This window comes from Miscanthus floridulus, unplaced genomic scaffold (genome assembly GCF_019320115.1).
Source record: "Miscanthus floridulus cultivar M001 unplaced genomic scaffold, ASM1932011v1 fs_113_3_4, whole genome shotgun sequence".
Lineage (NCBI taxonomy): Eukaryota > Viridiplantae > Streptophyta > Magnoliopsida > Poales > Poaceae > Miscanthus > Miscanthus floridulus.
Genome location: NW_027096208.1, coordinates 3,984 through 19,841, shown reverse-complemented (window position 1 = coordinate 19,841; position 15,858 = coordinate 3,984). Strand labels below are relative to the sequence as shown.

General features: G+C 48.1%; 1 protein-coding gene across 1 annotated transcript; it reads left to right on the top strand.

Annotated features, from left to right (window-relative positions):
- Positions 1 to 207: 207 nt before the first annotated feature.
- Positions 208 to 15,480, top strand: LOC136530358 (uncharacterized). Its single transcript, XM_066523108.1, has 5 exons — positions 208 to 458; positions 1,718 to 1,806; positions 1,895 to 1,987; positions 2,042 to 2,139; positions 15,163 to 15,480. Exons 1-5 carry the CDS (start codon positions 377 to 379, stop codon positions 15,230 to 15,232), a joined length of 432 nt encoding a protein of 143 aa, XP_066379205.1. The 5' UTR covers positions 208 to 376; the 3' UTR covers positions 15,233 to 15,480.
- The last annotated feature ends 378 nt before the right edge of the window (positions 15,481 to 15,858 follow it).

Sequence of the window (15,858 nt, the reverse complement as noted above, 5' to 3'; positions counted from 1 at the left end):
TCAGCAGTCCGTGGGGGAAAAAATATCAACCACCAATCGTGGCCACCCGTCCGTCCGCTCCAAAGCGCTCGTCCCAAAAGCAGGGATTATTTACATATTAATCATTATTATAATGTAAATGATATAAAAATACTATATTAATGACTCATGTGTCAAGGTTAAGATGACAGTGACTCATGTGGTAAAATGCCCCAAGCAGCAGTGGCAGTGACACGCGATTCCTTCTCGGCTGCTTCTGCTCGTGCTTGCTCCCCCCACACGTCATTCCCCGTCCGTCCGCCGCGGCTCCACCGCCTCACCTCCAGTCCTCCACTCCCCCGATCCCGATCACGTCAGCTGGCGCGGGTCGGCGGCCGCGTACCTCCAGTACCCGGGCATGGGCGGCGGCGCACCGCAGATAGCCCCCGCCGTGGGGCAGCAGCAGCCCATGAAGCGACCCCGCCCCGCCGACTTCTCAGGTCCGGCCGCCCCTCCCCTCCCCTCCCCCGCCCGCCCTCGATCTGATGATGATCCGCGCGGTTGCTGGCCTGCCTGCCCGCTCGATCTGCCCGTTCCCGCCGGCGCTTAGGGTTTTAGCGGCTCGCAAGCCGCGCCGCACGTCACGGCAATGCGCTGGTTCCGTTTAATTGTTTGTTCCCGCCCGCCCTGTACTGCCTAATGCGGTCTCGTTGTTTTCGCTCGACCTGCTTCTGCAGCGGAGGTGTGGGCGCTGATGCGTCGAGGTGATGCCGTCTGCGTTGACTCTCTGCCGGAAGTAGGGGCCAGGGAAACGTCAGGCTTCTGTCTTGAAATTCGGTGCCACGGAGCTGCGGGACTAGATCCAAAATGGTTACTTGCAGGATCTGTCGCGATCGCTTCAGTACCACTGATGGGTGTCCTGGGGTTTTGTCAGATTTAGGATGCACCTAAAACCCACTCGTAGATCTAGGACGCACCTAAAACCCACTTGTAGATTCAGGATGCACCTAAAACCCACTCATAGATTCACATATGCAGTTTAGGTGCTAAATGATTTAAGGTGCAGTGTGCGGATGTTCGATCCATTTGTCTACTGCAAGTTGCGTGAGCAAACTCTGGTCACTCACAGCGTGTTTGGTTTGCATCACCGAACCATTCCTTCCATGGCGTATGCTGCTGTTTGGTTTACGCTGTGGAATCACTTGTCCGTCACGGAGTTGTTCCACATAGACTCCCATTGGCTATTCCCAAGGAAGAGACACATTCCTCAAGAAAAGTCAGATGACTCCATGCCTCACCGACCCACAAGTGGTTGGGGATGGGTATCCAAACCAAACAGGCTGTTAGATTGTCTGTTTATGCTTAAGTAGGTTAAATCATACTGCAACGTGCTGGCATGTACAGACCAAAACTGCAGTACCGTGGAACAAAAGTTCTTTCTGTCACACTGGCTTTACTACCTCTGGAGTCTGGAGCTAATGTAGTCCTAAGACTCTGTGTCACCTTGTAACCAATAAAAAGCATGAGCTAATGTCCGAGACTGTGAGACAACTTGTAATCGAGGAAAGTGATTGCAACACGAACAACTCTAGACCGTACTATCGTTGATAACTTAGCTGTATATAGGTGTTCCACAAAAATCAGGCTAAATATGATATTCATGCTGATGGTATGTATTGGGTTTTAAATACTGCTGGAAAGAAATGGAAGGAATTTAAGGCAAATTTGAAGAAGTAGTATTTTGATGATAAATTAACAGATGAGCAACTGAAGAAAAAGTATGGTGATAGAGTTAATGACAGTGATTGGGAGTATCTCATAACTCATTGGATGTCTCCTGACTTTGAAGTAAGGCTTGTTGATATTAAAATCTTATTATATGCTTGTGAAACTTGTATACATCTATTTGTGCATAATCTAATAATTTCTCACTCAGGTTCGCACGGAAATTGCCAAAGCGAATCGTGCTAAGTTGGCCATACATCATACATCAGGCACCAAGAGCTTTGCTCGTTCTAGACATGAATTGGTATAGTTATCTTTTTTCACTATCTTACATAGGTATTTTCTAAAACACTTGTAGGGTCATGAGCTAGGACGCCCCCTCGACGAGATGAAGTATATATCGAAACTCATACAAAAAAAAGTGGTGTTCCAACACAGAATGCAGAACCAATCATTGTAAGTTTTCATGCATTTTTATTGAATTGTGGTAGTTAATTACACCTCAAACATTAGCACCTCAAAATTAAAATTAGATAACTGTTAGTATACTAAGCTTTTCTTTGCATAGTTGATTACACCTCAAACATGTTGTAACACCCCGGTGTTATATTGTAATGTTTTGCTAAAACATCGCAGGAGCATCATGTATTTGTGCATATGTGTGTAAATTGAAGTATAAATCAATATATGACATTTGAAACGTTTATCTGAAACGGGAAATAAATGTTAAGTTTCATGTCGCTTTATATTGTTCAGTATTCTAAATGGACTTTTATTAAATAAAAATGATGTAGATCGTGTATGTGAACTTTAATAAAATTTGTAGTACGAACTCAGTAGTCGACAATGAAACAGGTAGCTCGGAATTGGAATTCGACGCGAAACCGTTCGAAGTTTAAGTCATTTCGCGTAAGCTATAAATGGGTCGACGAAGCCACTTTTGGTAATTTGTAGAAAAACCCGTGCACGTCACCTGCTTCGGACAAGCCATCACTGACCACGGTCACCTCTGTGCCTCGGTTGCCTGCCACCGCACGCAAGCTCTGCGCACGAGTCATGTCAGCTCTGCCTCGCCGTCGCGTCGCGCGGTGCCTTGGTCGCGCTATACGCCGCCGTCACCGCGCTGGTACTGCTGTCATTTACTCGCTCTGGCTGCACGCACGCGGAACGATCACCTCGTTGTGTCCGTCGTTTTGTGCACGGGTGCGTACGTTGACGACCATGGCGGTGCCTAACCATGCCGCACAGAGTCCATGTCTTAATTGAAGCCATGGCCGACGGAACCTCTCGGTTTCAATTCGACGTGACCGTAGCGCGTTAATGAAATTCGTCGCATCCTTGGCTCCGCGAGACAGCCCGCAGCTCGATTGACAACACCTCGCCGATTGTAGCGCCTCACTGTGCTTCAATTTTGGAAGCGCAGCTCCGCCGGCTCCATAAGACCATAGTGGTCTGTGCCGTCGTCCAGCCACTGATCCATAGCTTGCCATTTCAATCCACCGCACTGCTAGCTTCTTCTTCAGCTGTGCATCGCTCTGCCCACTCATTCGAAGCTCCACCGCCCAGTAGTATCCTCTCCGTGGCTGGCGGAACATCGCCGAGCAGAGCAAGCATGGTGCGCTGCTGTTATTAGCTTGTTGACGTCACCATGACGTCACCCCCATGTCACACGTGTTTTGTGGCCGCTTTCATGTAGGAAAATAAAGTCGTAATACGTTGAAATACGCCACTGTGGGCTGCTGCTCGCGCTGGGCCGCGCTGGCCACCTGCTGCCGCGCTTGGCCTGCTGCCCGCGCTGGCCACCTGCTGCCGGCCTGCCAGCCGCTGCTGGCGCCTGCGCCGCGCGCTGCTGGGCCGCGCCCGCTGCCGGCCTGCCTGCGCTTGCTGCGCTTGCGCCGCGCTTGGCCCGCTGCCTCGCTGCTGAGCCGCTGCCGCTGCCGCGCCTGCGCGCGCACGCGCCCGCTGCCACTCGCTACTGGGCCGCGCTGGCGTCTGCGCTGCTAGGCCTGCGCCGCGCCGCTGGGCCGCGCCACTGCTGCGCCGCGCTGGGCCTGCGCTGCGCCGCCGCTGCCGAGCCGAGCCTTGGGCTGCGAAGCATGTTTCGGTTTCTTTATTTCCTGAGAATAGAAATGCTTAGTTATTTTAGTTATGAATCCAACTTTGATAAATGATAGTAAATGGTGTAGATGTCCAAAAATAGTGAAACCAAGTTTGTTAGGTTCACAAAAATACCATCTACTTATTAGTACAGTTAGATTGCAGTTAGCAGTTATGATGATAGGCTCATAAATTTTAATTAGAAAGCTTAGCTTTATATAGATTAATATTGGTAGGAATTATTGTGGCAAATCGGTAATAGTTTAGCTTTGAAAATCTTACAGTAGGCTCACCAGGGTATTAGGTGCTTGCTATAAATTTTGTAGCATTAGGAGGTATTGCGAAATAAAATAGCTATTGCCCTTGTTTTATTGTATATAGCGTAAATTAGCGTTAGGAGTAAAAATACCGGTAGTTGCTATAATGATGAATGACATACTTCATACTTGTTGACGATAACAATAGACAACTTAGCACCGTGGTCGGTAGCATTAGCTTAGTAATTAAATTGATGCACTTTTAGTTTAAGAGTTGATGTTGTCATATTGTTAAACATTGCATCATTGTTTCATGTAGATCACGAATTGATAGACTTCGTGCCCGCTAACGAGCCGGAGTACGACGAGGTGATCGAGGAGTACGAGGAGGAGATCCCCGTACAGGAGGGAGCCCAGGAGCCTGTTGGTGCTGACTTTGCTGACCCAGCGCCTGCCCAAGGCAAGCCTCGGTGCATAACCCCTATTTTTAAATGATCACTGAATATATTTATATGATATGCATTTACGTTACAGGCATTTTATGGAAACTACATGCATAGATATATCCACCATGAGTCCTACTAGTGCAGGTCGAGTAGCTGCTATGCTCAGGATGTCGGTAGCGTGAGTAACCTGCCGTTACTCACAAATAGGTGATTACACTATGATATCATGATGAAATAATGGAAAGGAAAAATAGTGACCGGACAGGGATGTGGATGTTGGTACTGGTGGGTGTGAGGGGTTGTGTCCTGCGGCCAACAGGGCATAGCTCGGTTATACTTTTTCCCTGTCTGTGTCGATTAAGGACCGGTCGTTGCATATGACTCTAGGCAAGTCACAGACTATTGTCCCGAGCACATACTTGGGTATGGGCGCAGGGAAGACTTGCTGCTCTCTTGTCGCGGATCCGGCTCTTTCCGGACCGACTGATGGGAAGAGGAGGTGGTGGAGGTCCTTGCGCCGCACTGAGTCCGGGATTCAGAGGCGGGGGCTTGGAGTCCAAGTTTGGACGGGGACCTGGACACCCGGGACAGGAGAGTGGTGGGTTAGTCCTGCTTGTGCCTGGGGTACAAGCGGGGCGTGTGTCTTCGGGGCACCCAGCTGGGTACATTGATTCGTGAATCGCCGGGTTATCCGGTACGGCTTGTCTGCGGTTTAGCACCGTAGTAAGAACTGGAAGTGAAAAAGGAGAAGGAACCATATCGATTGCTCAACCCTTGCTTGAAAGTAGAACAGGTGCTTATATAGATTGACTAGATGAAAACTTAATCCGGCTGATGATAATAATGTATCAATAAGGACTCACTATTAATATTGCTTTTTGCTAAAAGAGAACCAGCAACCATAAAGCCTAGCATATTTCTTGGAGTCGGGAAAGTATTCCCACTATCGGATAAGTCTTGCAAGTACATTGTGTACTCAGGGTTTACTTACCCCTGTTGCAGGTGACGCTTGAGGAGTGTCTTGTGTGGAGGATCCATCTGGTGGGCTCAGACGGACTCCTCGTTATCTTATCGCTAGATGTTATCTTTTAATATTCCGCTGTTTATCATTCCGCACTCTGTATTTGGTATTGTAATAATGTACTTTTAAGAAACTCTAATGTATGAGATGGACTTGTGTTGTAACTCGTTTTCATTATTGGATCCTTGGGATAAATGTGGATCTTTCGGGTTCTCCCTCGGGGTGTGCCCGACGGATACCGCTCGTTGTAGTTGCTTTTGGAGTGCTTAGGGTCTGGTGGAAGACGAGCACCTCCGTAAGTATGCTATTTCGGGTGGTTCTGCCACAGTTGGTATCAGAGCCAATAATGGTCATGAGTTCCTCACTCTTTTACAAAACTAAAAGTTTGACCAACAAAAGTTTTGCAAAAAGTAGGATGCGATTAAGTTAAGTTATATAAGTATAAGCCCTAGCTATATGGTGTATCTAGGATAGCGGCACTGGTTTTATCTAATCGGTTTTCTGCAGGTACACTGACTTACGTGGCGTAAGAAATCGCTTAGTATACGGAAAGTGAGTGTGCGATGTGCCAAAAATGTTACGAATGCCGCTATATTCCGGCTTGAGTGAACGTATAGGTCGAAGCATGCATCATATAGTAGCATCTTACTTGAACTAGGAATCCCCCTTCACGTATAATGAAAGTAGTAAATTGGTAGAACTAACTTAATGAATGCTTTAATAAATGTGCTGCCATTTCTTTAATCTCTGGATCCTGATCAGGAAGGTGTCCTAATGGTTGGTTCGCCTCTCTTACAGATGAATCTGAGGTCCGGACGTGGGAGCACTAGTTCGGGAGCGGCCAACGAGGGCCATGGTGACAGTGGTCGGGCTTTTGAGCGTGACGACGAGGGAGCTCGGGAGGTTCCACCTTTGGTTCCTCATCCTTTCCCGCCGCCGCCACCGCCTCCGCCGTTGTCCGCCGCGGAGGTCATGGGGGAGTTGTTGGCTGCTCGTCAGGAGACAGCTCGTGCCATGGAGATTATGGCACAGGCCGTCGCGGGTCTCGCCCGTGGAGGCCCCGGAGGCAACGGTGGGAATGGGGGTGGTGCTCGCCGTCCTGAGGGACAGTCCTCTTACCAGGACTTCCTCAAGACCCACCCGCCCACGTTCACACCGTCGGACGATCCGTTGGAGGCGGAGCACTGGCTTCGCACACTGGAGCAGAAGTTTCGGCTGCTTGGAGTGGCCAACGAGCAGAAGGTGCACTTTGCGTCCCAGCAGCTTTTGGGGTCTGCAGGTGCCTGGTGGGAGACTTTCCTGGCCGCGGAGCTGCCGGATCAACCGGCAACGTGGCAGGAGTTCTCCATCGCCTTCCGCGAGTTCTTCATACCTGCTGGTGTTATCCACCAGAAGGTGACCGAGTTCATGGAGCTGCGTCAGGGGAGCAGGACGGTAATGGAGTATGTGACCCAGTTTAACCACTTGGCTCAGTATGCTGGTAGTCAGGTGGACACGGATGACAAGAAGAAGGATCGCTTCTTTCGCAGTCTCACTCCTGCTCTTCAGGAGAAACTGTACCTAGGGAACTATCAGACCTTTGGGGCTCTGATGAACGCCGCCATTGCTCTTGAGGGTTTTCAGCGGGCATCTCAGGCGGATTGGAAGCGGAGGAGGGTGGCAGCTGGATCCTCCAGCCACCCTCATACTCAGAAGGTGCAAATTGTTAGGCGGGGGCCCTATCAACCATCCGGCGGGCCTCCGTTCCGGTCACCCCAGCAGACATCACATACTTCTGCTACTCAGTACAAGGCACCTCAGCAGCAGGTGCAGCCCCAGCAGACTCAGGGACAGCAGGTCCCACCTCGTCAGGGATTTGGGAGCAAGCCTGGTGCTTGTTTCAAGTGTGGCAAGGAGGGCCACTATGCCAGGGAGTGTCCTCAGCAGCAGACAGCTCAGCCGTCTCAGCCATCTGCAAATTCCAGGCTGATTAAGAGGACTTTCATCAAGAGGAAGGTGCCCAGCAGATCTAGTCAGGTGCACTTCACGGATGCTCAGCAAGTTGTGCAGCAGGAGACAGTCATGGCTGGTATGTTCACCATCGAATCCCATCCAGCTTTGGTGTTGTTTGATTCTGGTGCATCACATTCCTTTATGAGCATGGGGTTTGTAGAGCGGCACAACTTATCACTATTGGCTATACCGTATGCCTATAAGATCCGTACTGCGGGTTCTCAGATGTTCATCAATACCCGCACGGATACAGTAAGTTTGGTATTAGCCACCCACCCTTACCGTCTACAGTTCATGGTAATGCCTGGGCAAGGCATTGATGTTATTCTTGGAATGAACTGGTTGCGGGCGTATGGGGTAGTATTGGATATGAAGAGAAGAAGTGTAGAGTTACGGCTTCCATCTTCTGAGGATAGGATGTCTCTCATCATACCCTCAGAACCAGTCTTACCTATTGCTGCCCATGCTGAAGCCGTTCCTGATCTTACCTCCATTCCAGTAGTATGTGAGTTCCCAGATGTTTTCCCTGAAGATCTTCCTGGATTGCCACCGGACCGTGAGGTAGAATTCTCCATTGAGCTTGAGCCTGGTACTGCTCCTATCTCCAGGCGTCCGTACCGCATGGCTCCGAGAGAACTGGCAGAAATGAAGAAACAACTGGAGGAGTTGATGGACAAGGGTTTCATCCGCCCAAGTTCTTCACCATGGGGTTGCCCTGCAATTTTCGTGAAGAAAAAGGATGGTACTCTACGGATGTGTGTGGATTACCGCCCTCTCAATGTGGTAACAGTTAAGAACAAGTATCCCTTGCCCCGCATAGATACTTTGTTTGATCAGTTAGCTGGTGCCATGGTGTTCTCGAAGATAGATCTCCGATCGGGCTACCATCAGATCAAGATCAGGCCACAAGATATACCAAGGACAACTTTCTCTACTAGGTATGGGCTCTATGAATACCTAGTGATGTCTTTCGGCCTCACCAATGCCCCGGCCTTCTTCATGTATCTGATGAACTCAGTTTTCATGCCCGAGCTGGACAAGTTTGTGGTAGTTTTCATTGATGACATCTTAATCTATTCCAAGAATGAGGAAGAGCATGCCCATCACCTCCGGATAATACTGACTCGGCTAAGGGAGCACCAGCTGTATGCTAAGTTCAGCAAGTGCGAGTTTTGGCTTGATCGAGTGCAGTTTTTGGGACATGTGTTGACACCTGAGGGCGTTTCTGTGGATCCCAGCAAGGTGCAAGATGTATTGGATTGGAAGTCTCCTAGGTCTGTACATCAGATCCGTCAGTTCCTTGGGCTAGCTGGATACTATCGACGTTTCATCCCTGATTTCTCCAAGATAGCCCAGCCCATGACTAAGCTGCTCCAGAAAGAAGCTAAGTTTGTTTGGAGTCCAGCTTGTGAAGAAGCTTTTCAGTCCCTGAAGACTTTTCTGACCACTGCTCCTGTATTGGCTCAACCTGATATTGAGAGGCCCTTTGATGTTTACTGTGATGCCTCGAAGACGGGTTTGGGGTGTGTGCTTATGCAAGAGGGGCGTGTGATAGCTTATGCTTCGCGCCAACTGAAGAAGCACGAGGTGAACTACCCTACCCATGATTTAGAGCTTGCTGCTGTAGTTCACTCTCTGAAGATTTGGAGGCATTATTTGTTGGGCAACAAAGTGCACATCTTCACTGACCACAAGAGCCTTAAGTATATTTTCACTCAGTCTGAGTTGAACATGAGACAAAGGAGATGGTTAGAGTTGATCAAGGACTATAATTTGGAAGTCCACTACCATCCAGGAAAAGCCAATGTGGTAGCTGATGCCTTAAGTCGTAAGTCGCATCAGGTTGAGGAAATACCCTTGTCACTTCACCACACAGAGGTGCTAGCTCATATTGCATTAATATCAGAATTGCTGGAGCAAATTATTCGGGAGCAGAAGGAAGACCCCGAGGAGATTCCTCACATCAAGAAGTTGCTAGCTGAAGGACGTGGACCTCATTTTAGCATTGATGAGATGGGAGTCGTGAGATACAAGAATAGATTGGTGGTTCCGTCTAATGAGGAGCTAAAAAGGAAGATTCTAAAAGAAGCCCATCATTCCAAGCTATCTATCCACCCTGGTAGCAACAAGATGTACCATGATCTACGCCAACTGTACTGGTGGTCTTATATGAAGCAAGATATCACCCAGTTTGTTGCAGAGTGTGACACTTGTGGTAGAATCAAGGCAGATCATATGCGTACTCCTGGATATCTACAGCCCTTGCCCATTCCTGTTTGGAAATGGGAGGATATTTCCCTGGATTTCATTGTGGGTTTACCCCGCACCTCCTCTGGCTTTGATTCTATTTGGGTCATTGTGGACCGTCTCACCAAGTCTGCCCACTTCCTTCCGGTGGACACTAGATACAATGCAAAGAAGTATGCGGAGTTATACTTTGATCGGATTGTGACCCTACATGGAGTTCCTCTCACCATCATCTCTGATAGAGGGTCAGTTTTTGTCTCTCGTTTCTGGGAGAAACTCCAGGAGTGTTTGGGTACTCGTCTTCTCAGAAGCTCGGCATACCACCCACAGACTGATGGTCAAACTGAAAGGGTGAACCAGGTGCTCGAGGATATGCTGCGGGCTTGTACCATCTCTTTTCCTGAGAAGTGGGATCATTGTTTAAAGCTGGCAGAATTTTCTTATAATAACAGTTATCAGGAGAGTATTCGCATGGCGCCATTTGAAGCTTTATATGGACAAAAGTGTAGGACGCCACTAAACTGGGTTGAAGTAGGAGACCGTGGGTACTTCAGGCCTGATTTCATAAAGGAGGCCCGAGAGAAAGTAAATATAATTCGTGAACACTTGAAGGCAGCTCAGAGTCGACAGAAGGCTTACGCAGACAAGCGAAGAAGACCTTTGGAATTTGCAGCTGGAGATTTTGTGTATCTCAAGGTATCTCCTATGAGAGGGGTACATCGGTTTGGTGTCCGTGGCAAGTTAGCCCCTCGGTATGTGGGTCCATACAAGGTGTTGCAGCAGTGTGGTCCCGTTGCTTATCGTCTCCAACTCCCGGAAATTCTCTCGGCAGTTCACAATGTATTTCACGTCTCGCAACTGAAGAAATGCCTACGAGTTCCTGAAGAATCTGTGGAAATAGAAGGACTTCCGCTCCAACCTGATCTGTCTTATGTGGAGCATCCTATAAAAATCTTGGATGAGAAGGAGAGAGTGACCAGGAACAGGGTGATAAAGTTTTACAAGGTGCAATGGCAAAACCATTCAGAGGACGAAGCCACCTGGGAGCAAGAGAGCTACTTAACAAAGCATTACCCCCATCTCCTCTCTGGGTCGGATAGTTAGTGTTGCGCCAAATATATTTCCCTGTCCCTTTCTCACACTAGGCACATAAATCTCGGGTCGAGATTTTCTTTTCGGGGGGTAGGTTTGTAACACCCCGGTGTTATATTGTAATGTTTTGCTAAAACATCGCAGGAGCATCATGTATTTGTGCATATGTGTGTAAATTGAAGTATAAATCAATATATGACATTTGAAACGTTTATCTGAAACGGGAAATAAATGTTAAGTTTCATGTCGCTTTATATTGTTCAGTATTCTAAATGGACTTTTATTAAATAAAAATGATGTAGATCGTGTATGTGAACTTTAATAAAATTTGTAGTACGAACTCAGTAGTCGACAATGAAACAGGTAGCTCGGAATTGGAATTCGACGCGAAACCGTTCGAAGTTTAAGTCATTTCGCGTAAGCTATAAATGGGTCGACGAAGCCACTTTTGGTAATTTGTAGAAAAACCCGTGCACGTCACCTGCTTCGGACAAGCCATCACTGACCACGGTCACCTCTGTGCCTCGGTTGCCTGCCACCGCACGCAAGCTCTGCGCACGAGTCATGTCAGCTCTGCCTCGCCGTCGCGTCGCGCGGTGCCTTGGTCGCGCTATACGCCGCCGTCACCGCGCTGGTACTGCTGTCATTTACTCGCTCTGGCTGCACGCACGCGGAACGATCACCTCGTTGTGTCCGTCGTTTTGTGCACGGGTGCGTACGTTGACGACCATGGCGGTGCCTAACCATGCCGCACAGAGTCCATGTCTTAATTGAAGCCATGGCCGACGGAACCTCTCGGTTTCAATTCGACGTGACCGTAGCGCGTTAATGAAATTCGTCGCATCCTTGGCTCCGCGAGACAGCCCGCAGCTCGATTGACAACACCTCGCCGATTGTAGCGCCTCACTGTGCTTCAATTTTGGAAGCGCAGCTCCGCCGGCTCCATAAGACCATAGTGGTCTGTGCCGTCGTCCAGCCACTGATCCATAGCTTGCCATTTCAATCCACCGCACTGCTAGCTTCTTCTTCAGCTGTGCATCGCTCTGCCCACTCATTCGAAGCTCCACCGCCCAGTAGTATCCTCTCCGTGGCTGGCGGAACATCGCCGAGCAGAGCAAGCATGGTGCGCTGCTGTTATTAGCTTGTTGACGTCACCATGACGTCACCCCCATGTCACACGTGTTTTGTGGCCGCTTTCATGTAGGAAAATAAAGTCGTAATACGTTGAAATACGCCACTGTGGGTTGCTGCTCGCGCTGGGCCGCGCTGGCCACCTGCTGCCGCGCTTGGCCTGCTGCCCGCGCTGGCCACCTGCTGCCGGCCTGCCAGCCGCTGCTGGCGCCTGCGCCGCGCGCTGCTGGGCCGCGCCCGCTGCCGGCCTGCCTGCGCTTGCTGCGCTTGCGCCGCGCTTGGCCCGCTGCCTCGCTGCTGAGCCGCTGCCGCTGCCGCGCCTGCGCGCGCACGCGCCCGCTGCCACTCGCTGCTGGGCCGCGCTGGCGTCTGCGCTGCTGGGCCTGCGCCGCGCCGCTGGGCCGCGCCACTGCTGCGCCGCGCTGGGCCTGCGCTGCGCCGCCGCTGCCGAGCCGAGCCTTGGGCTGCGAAGCATGTTTCGGTTTCTTTATTTCCTGAGAATAGAAATGCTTAGTTATTTTAGTTATGAATCCAACTTTGATAAATGATAGTAAATGGTGTAGATGTCCAAAAATAGTGAAACCAAGTTTGTTAGGTTCACAAAAATACCATCTACTTATTAGTACAGTTAGATTGCAGTTAGCAGTTATGATGATAGGCTCATAAATTTTAATTAGAAAGCTTAGCTTTATATAGATTAATATTGGTAGGAATTATTGTGGCAAATCGGTAATAGTTTAGCTTTGAAAATCTTACAGTAGGCTCACCAGGGTATTAGGTGCTTGCTGTAAATTTTGTAGCATTAGGAGGTATTGCGAAATAAAATAGCTATTGCCCTTGTTTTATTGTATATAGCGTAAATTAGCGTTAGGAGTAAAAATACCGGTAGTTGCTATAATGATGAATGACATACTTCATACTTGTTGACGATAACAATAGACAACTTAGCACCGTGGTCGGTAGCATTAGCTTAGTAATTAAATTGATGCACTTTTAGTTTAAGAGTTGATGTTGTCATATTGTTAAACATTGCATCATTGTTTCATGTAGATCACGAACTGATAGACTTCGTGCCCGCTAACGAGCCGGAGTACGACGAGGTGATCGAGGAGTACGAGGAGGAGATCCCCGTACAGGAGGGAGCCCAGGAGCCTGTTGGTGCTGACTTTGCTGACCCAGCGCCTGCCCAAGGCAAGCCCCGGTGCATAACCCCTATTTTTAAATGATCACTGAATATATTTATATGATATGCATTTACGTTACAGGCATTTTATGGAAACTACATGCATAGATATATCCACCATGAGTCCTACTAGTGCAGGTCGAGTAGCTGCTATGCTCAGGATGTCGGTAGCGTGAGTAACCTGCCGTTACTCACAAATAGGTGATTACACTATGATATCATGATGAAATAATGGAAAGGAAAAATAGTGACCGGACAGGGATGTGGATGTTGGTACTGGTGGGTGTGAGGGGTTGTGTCCTGCGGCCAACAGGGCATAGCTCGGTTACACTTTTTCCCTGTCTGTGTCGATTAAGGACCGGTCGTTGCATATGACTCTAGGCAAGTCACAGACTATTGTCCCGAGCACATACTTGGGTATGGGCGCAGGGAAGACTTGCTGCTCTCTTGTCGCGGATCCGGCTCTTTCCGGACCGACTGATGGGAAGAGGAGGTGGTGGAGGTCCTTGCGCCGCACTGAGTCCGGGATTCAGAGGCGGGGGCTTGGAGTCCAAGTTTGGACGGGGACCTGGACACCCGGGACAGGAGAGTGGTGGGTTAGTCCTGCTTGTGCCTGGGGTACAAGCGGGGCGTGTGTCTTCGGGGCACCCAGCTGGGTACATTGATTCGCGAATCGCCGGGTTATCCGGTACGGCTTGTCTGCGGTTTAGCACCGTAGTAAGAACTGGAAGTGAAAAAGGAGAAGGAACCATATCGATTGCTCAACCCTTGCTTGAAAGTAGAACAGGTGCTTATATAGATTGACTAGATGAAAACTTAATCCGGCTGATGATAATAATGTATCAATAAGGACTCACTATTAATATTGCTTTTTGCTAAAAGAGAACCAGCAACCATAAAGCCTAGCATATTTCTTGGAGTCGGGAAAGTATTCCCACTATCGGATAAGTCTTGCAAGTACATTGTGTACTCAGGGTTTACTTACCCCTGTTGCAGGTGACGCTTGAGGAGTGTCTTGTGTGGAGGATCCATCTGGTGGGCTCAGACGGACTCCTCGTTATCTTATCGCTAGATGTTATCTTTTAATATTCCGCTGTTTATCATTCCGCACTCTGTATTTGGTATTGTAATAATGTACTTTTAAGAAACTCTAATGTATGAGATGGACTTGTGTTGTAACTCGTTTTCATTATTGGATCCTTGGGATAAATGTGGATCTTTCGGGTTCTCCCTCGGGGTGTGCCCGACGGATACCGCTCGTTGTAGTTGCTTTTGGAGTGCTTAGGGTCTGGTGGAAGACGAGCACCTCCGTAAGTATGCTATTTCGGGTGGTTCTGCCACACATGTGAACCTGTCACTGTTGGTAGAATTGCAATGGTAGGATCAGGAGTAGGATCAGTCACACGGTTTCCTGGTGATTTTGTGATTCAGGCTATTATTGCGAGCGTCACTCAAGTCAGAGTAGATGGGCTGTCTTGTCTAGCTTTCCTGTCCTTGCTTCGAATTGCTTGGCTACTGCTTCAGTTGCTGTACTTCCTTAGTCTGGGTTTGTCAGTTATAGGTTGCATGATCATGTCGACTGTGATTGTGCACGATTTGCGCACGGAATTACTTGTTGCGCGTTGAATTTTGTACTTGTTCTTGCAGTCTTGCTTGACAGCGAACTGGGTACAAAATCACGAATAGGGAGTACATAGTACAGGGTACATAACTTGTTTCATTTCAGCACGGGTGTGCCATCAGTGAACTTTTCTCTTGCAACCACATTGCAAAGTGCGTGTGCTAACTGATTGGTTGAGTGAGTGCACATTTAAATCTTCAGTTGTTCCCTTGTCGATGAATATGCCTATTGACAGCTGATCTTACCTTTTCATGACAATGTAAGAGTGTGAAATAACGTAGTTATCTAAAGATTTCTGTCCTTCTATGAATATAATATGCATTAGTAACATCAGCCTCATTGTCTGTATATTTCAGTTGCTACTGTATGTCCTTATCTTCTTGATGTTTCAGGTTGAGGGAGGCCTTGGAGGTGTACATGATGCTGTCACCAGGAAGCCAACAGATGACATTTTGCGTTTGATGGAGATGAGGCATTTTGTAGTGAATATAGTTAGATTGTGCAAGCAAACATATGACTTATGCCTGCCATTTGACCTAGCTGGGTTATATGTGTGCTTTTCCTTTTGTAATGATGACCTGTCATGGATCAAGATGATAGAACTTGATGTATTGCTAAATGTTGGCTTAAATGAAGACTTGAGAGATACATTTATCAGATAATGTGCTTGATGAGTGTTGTGGGCAGCTATGGTTTACATATGTATGTGATTGATGAATAATGTGACATGTTATGGATGTTTATTAGGTTTGAAATCTGGTTAATATGAAATTAATAATATTATACATAATTGTATCAGTTCATAGCGACTGATTATTGGTTGCTAAAAAGTTTGATATCCTCAAACCATTGGTCGCTAAAACATGTAACAAATCATCGGTCGCTATAGACTTAGGGTCTGTTTGGTTCGCCTAGTAGCTACTAAATTTAGTAGCTTTTAGTCACTTTAGTAACTTTTTAACTAAACGCTATGACTAAAAGCTACTAAAAGGGTTTTAGTTCTCTCTAGTAACTCTAAAGTTACTAAAAGTGACTAAACCGTTTAGTAGCTACTAAAGTTTAGTAGCTCGAACCAAACACCCCCTTAT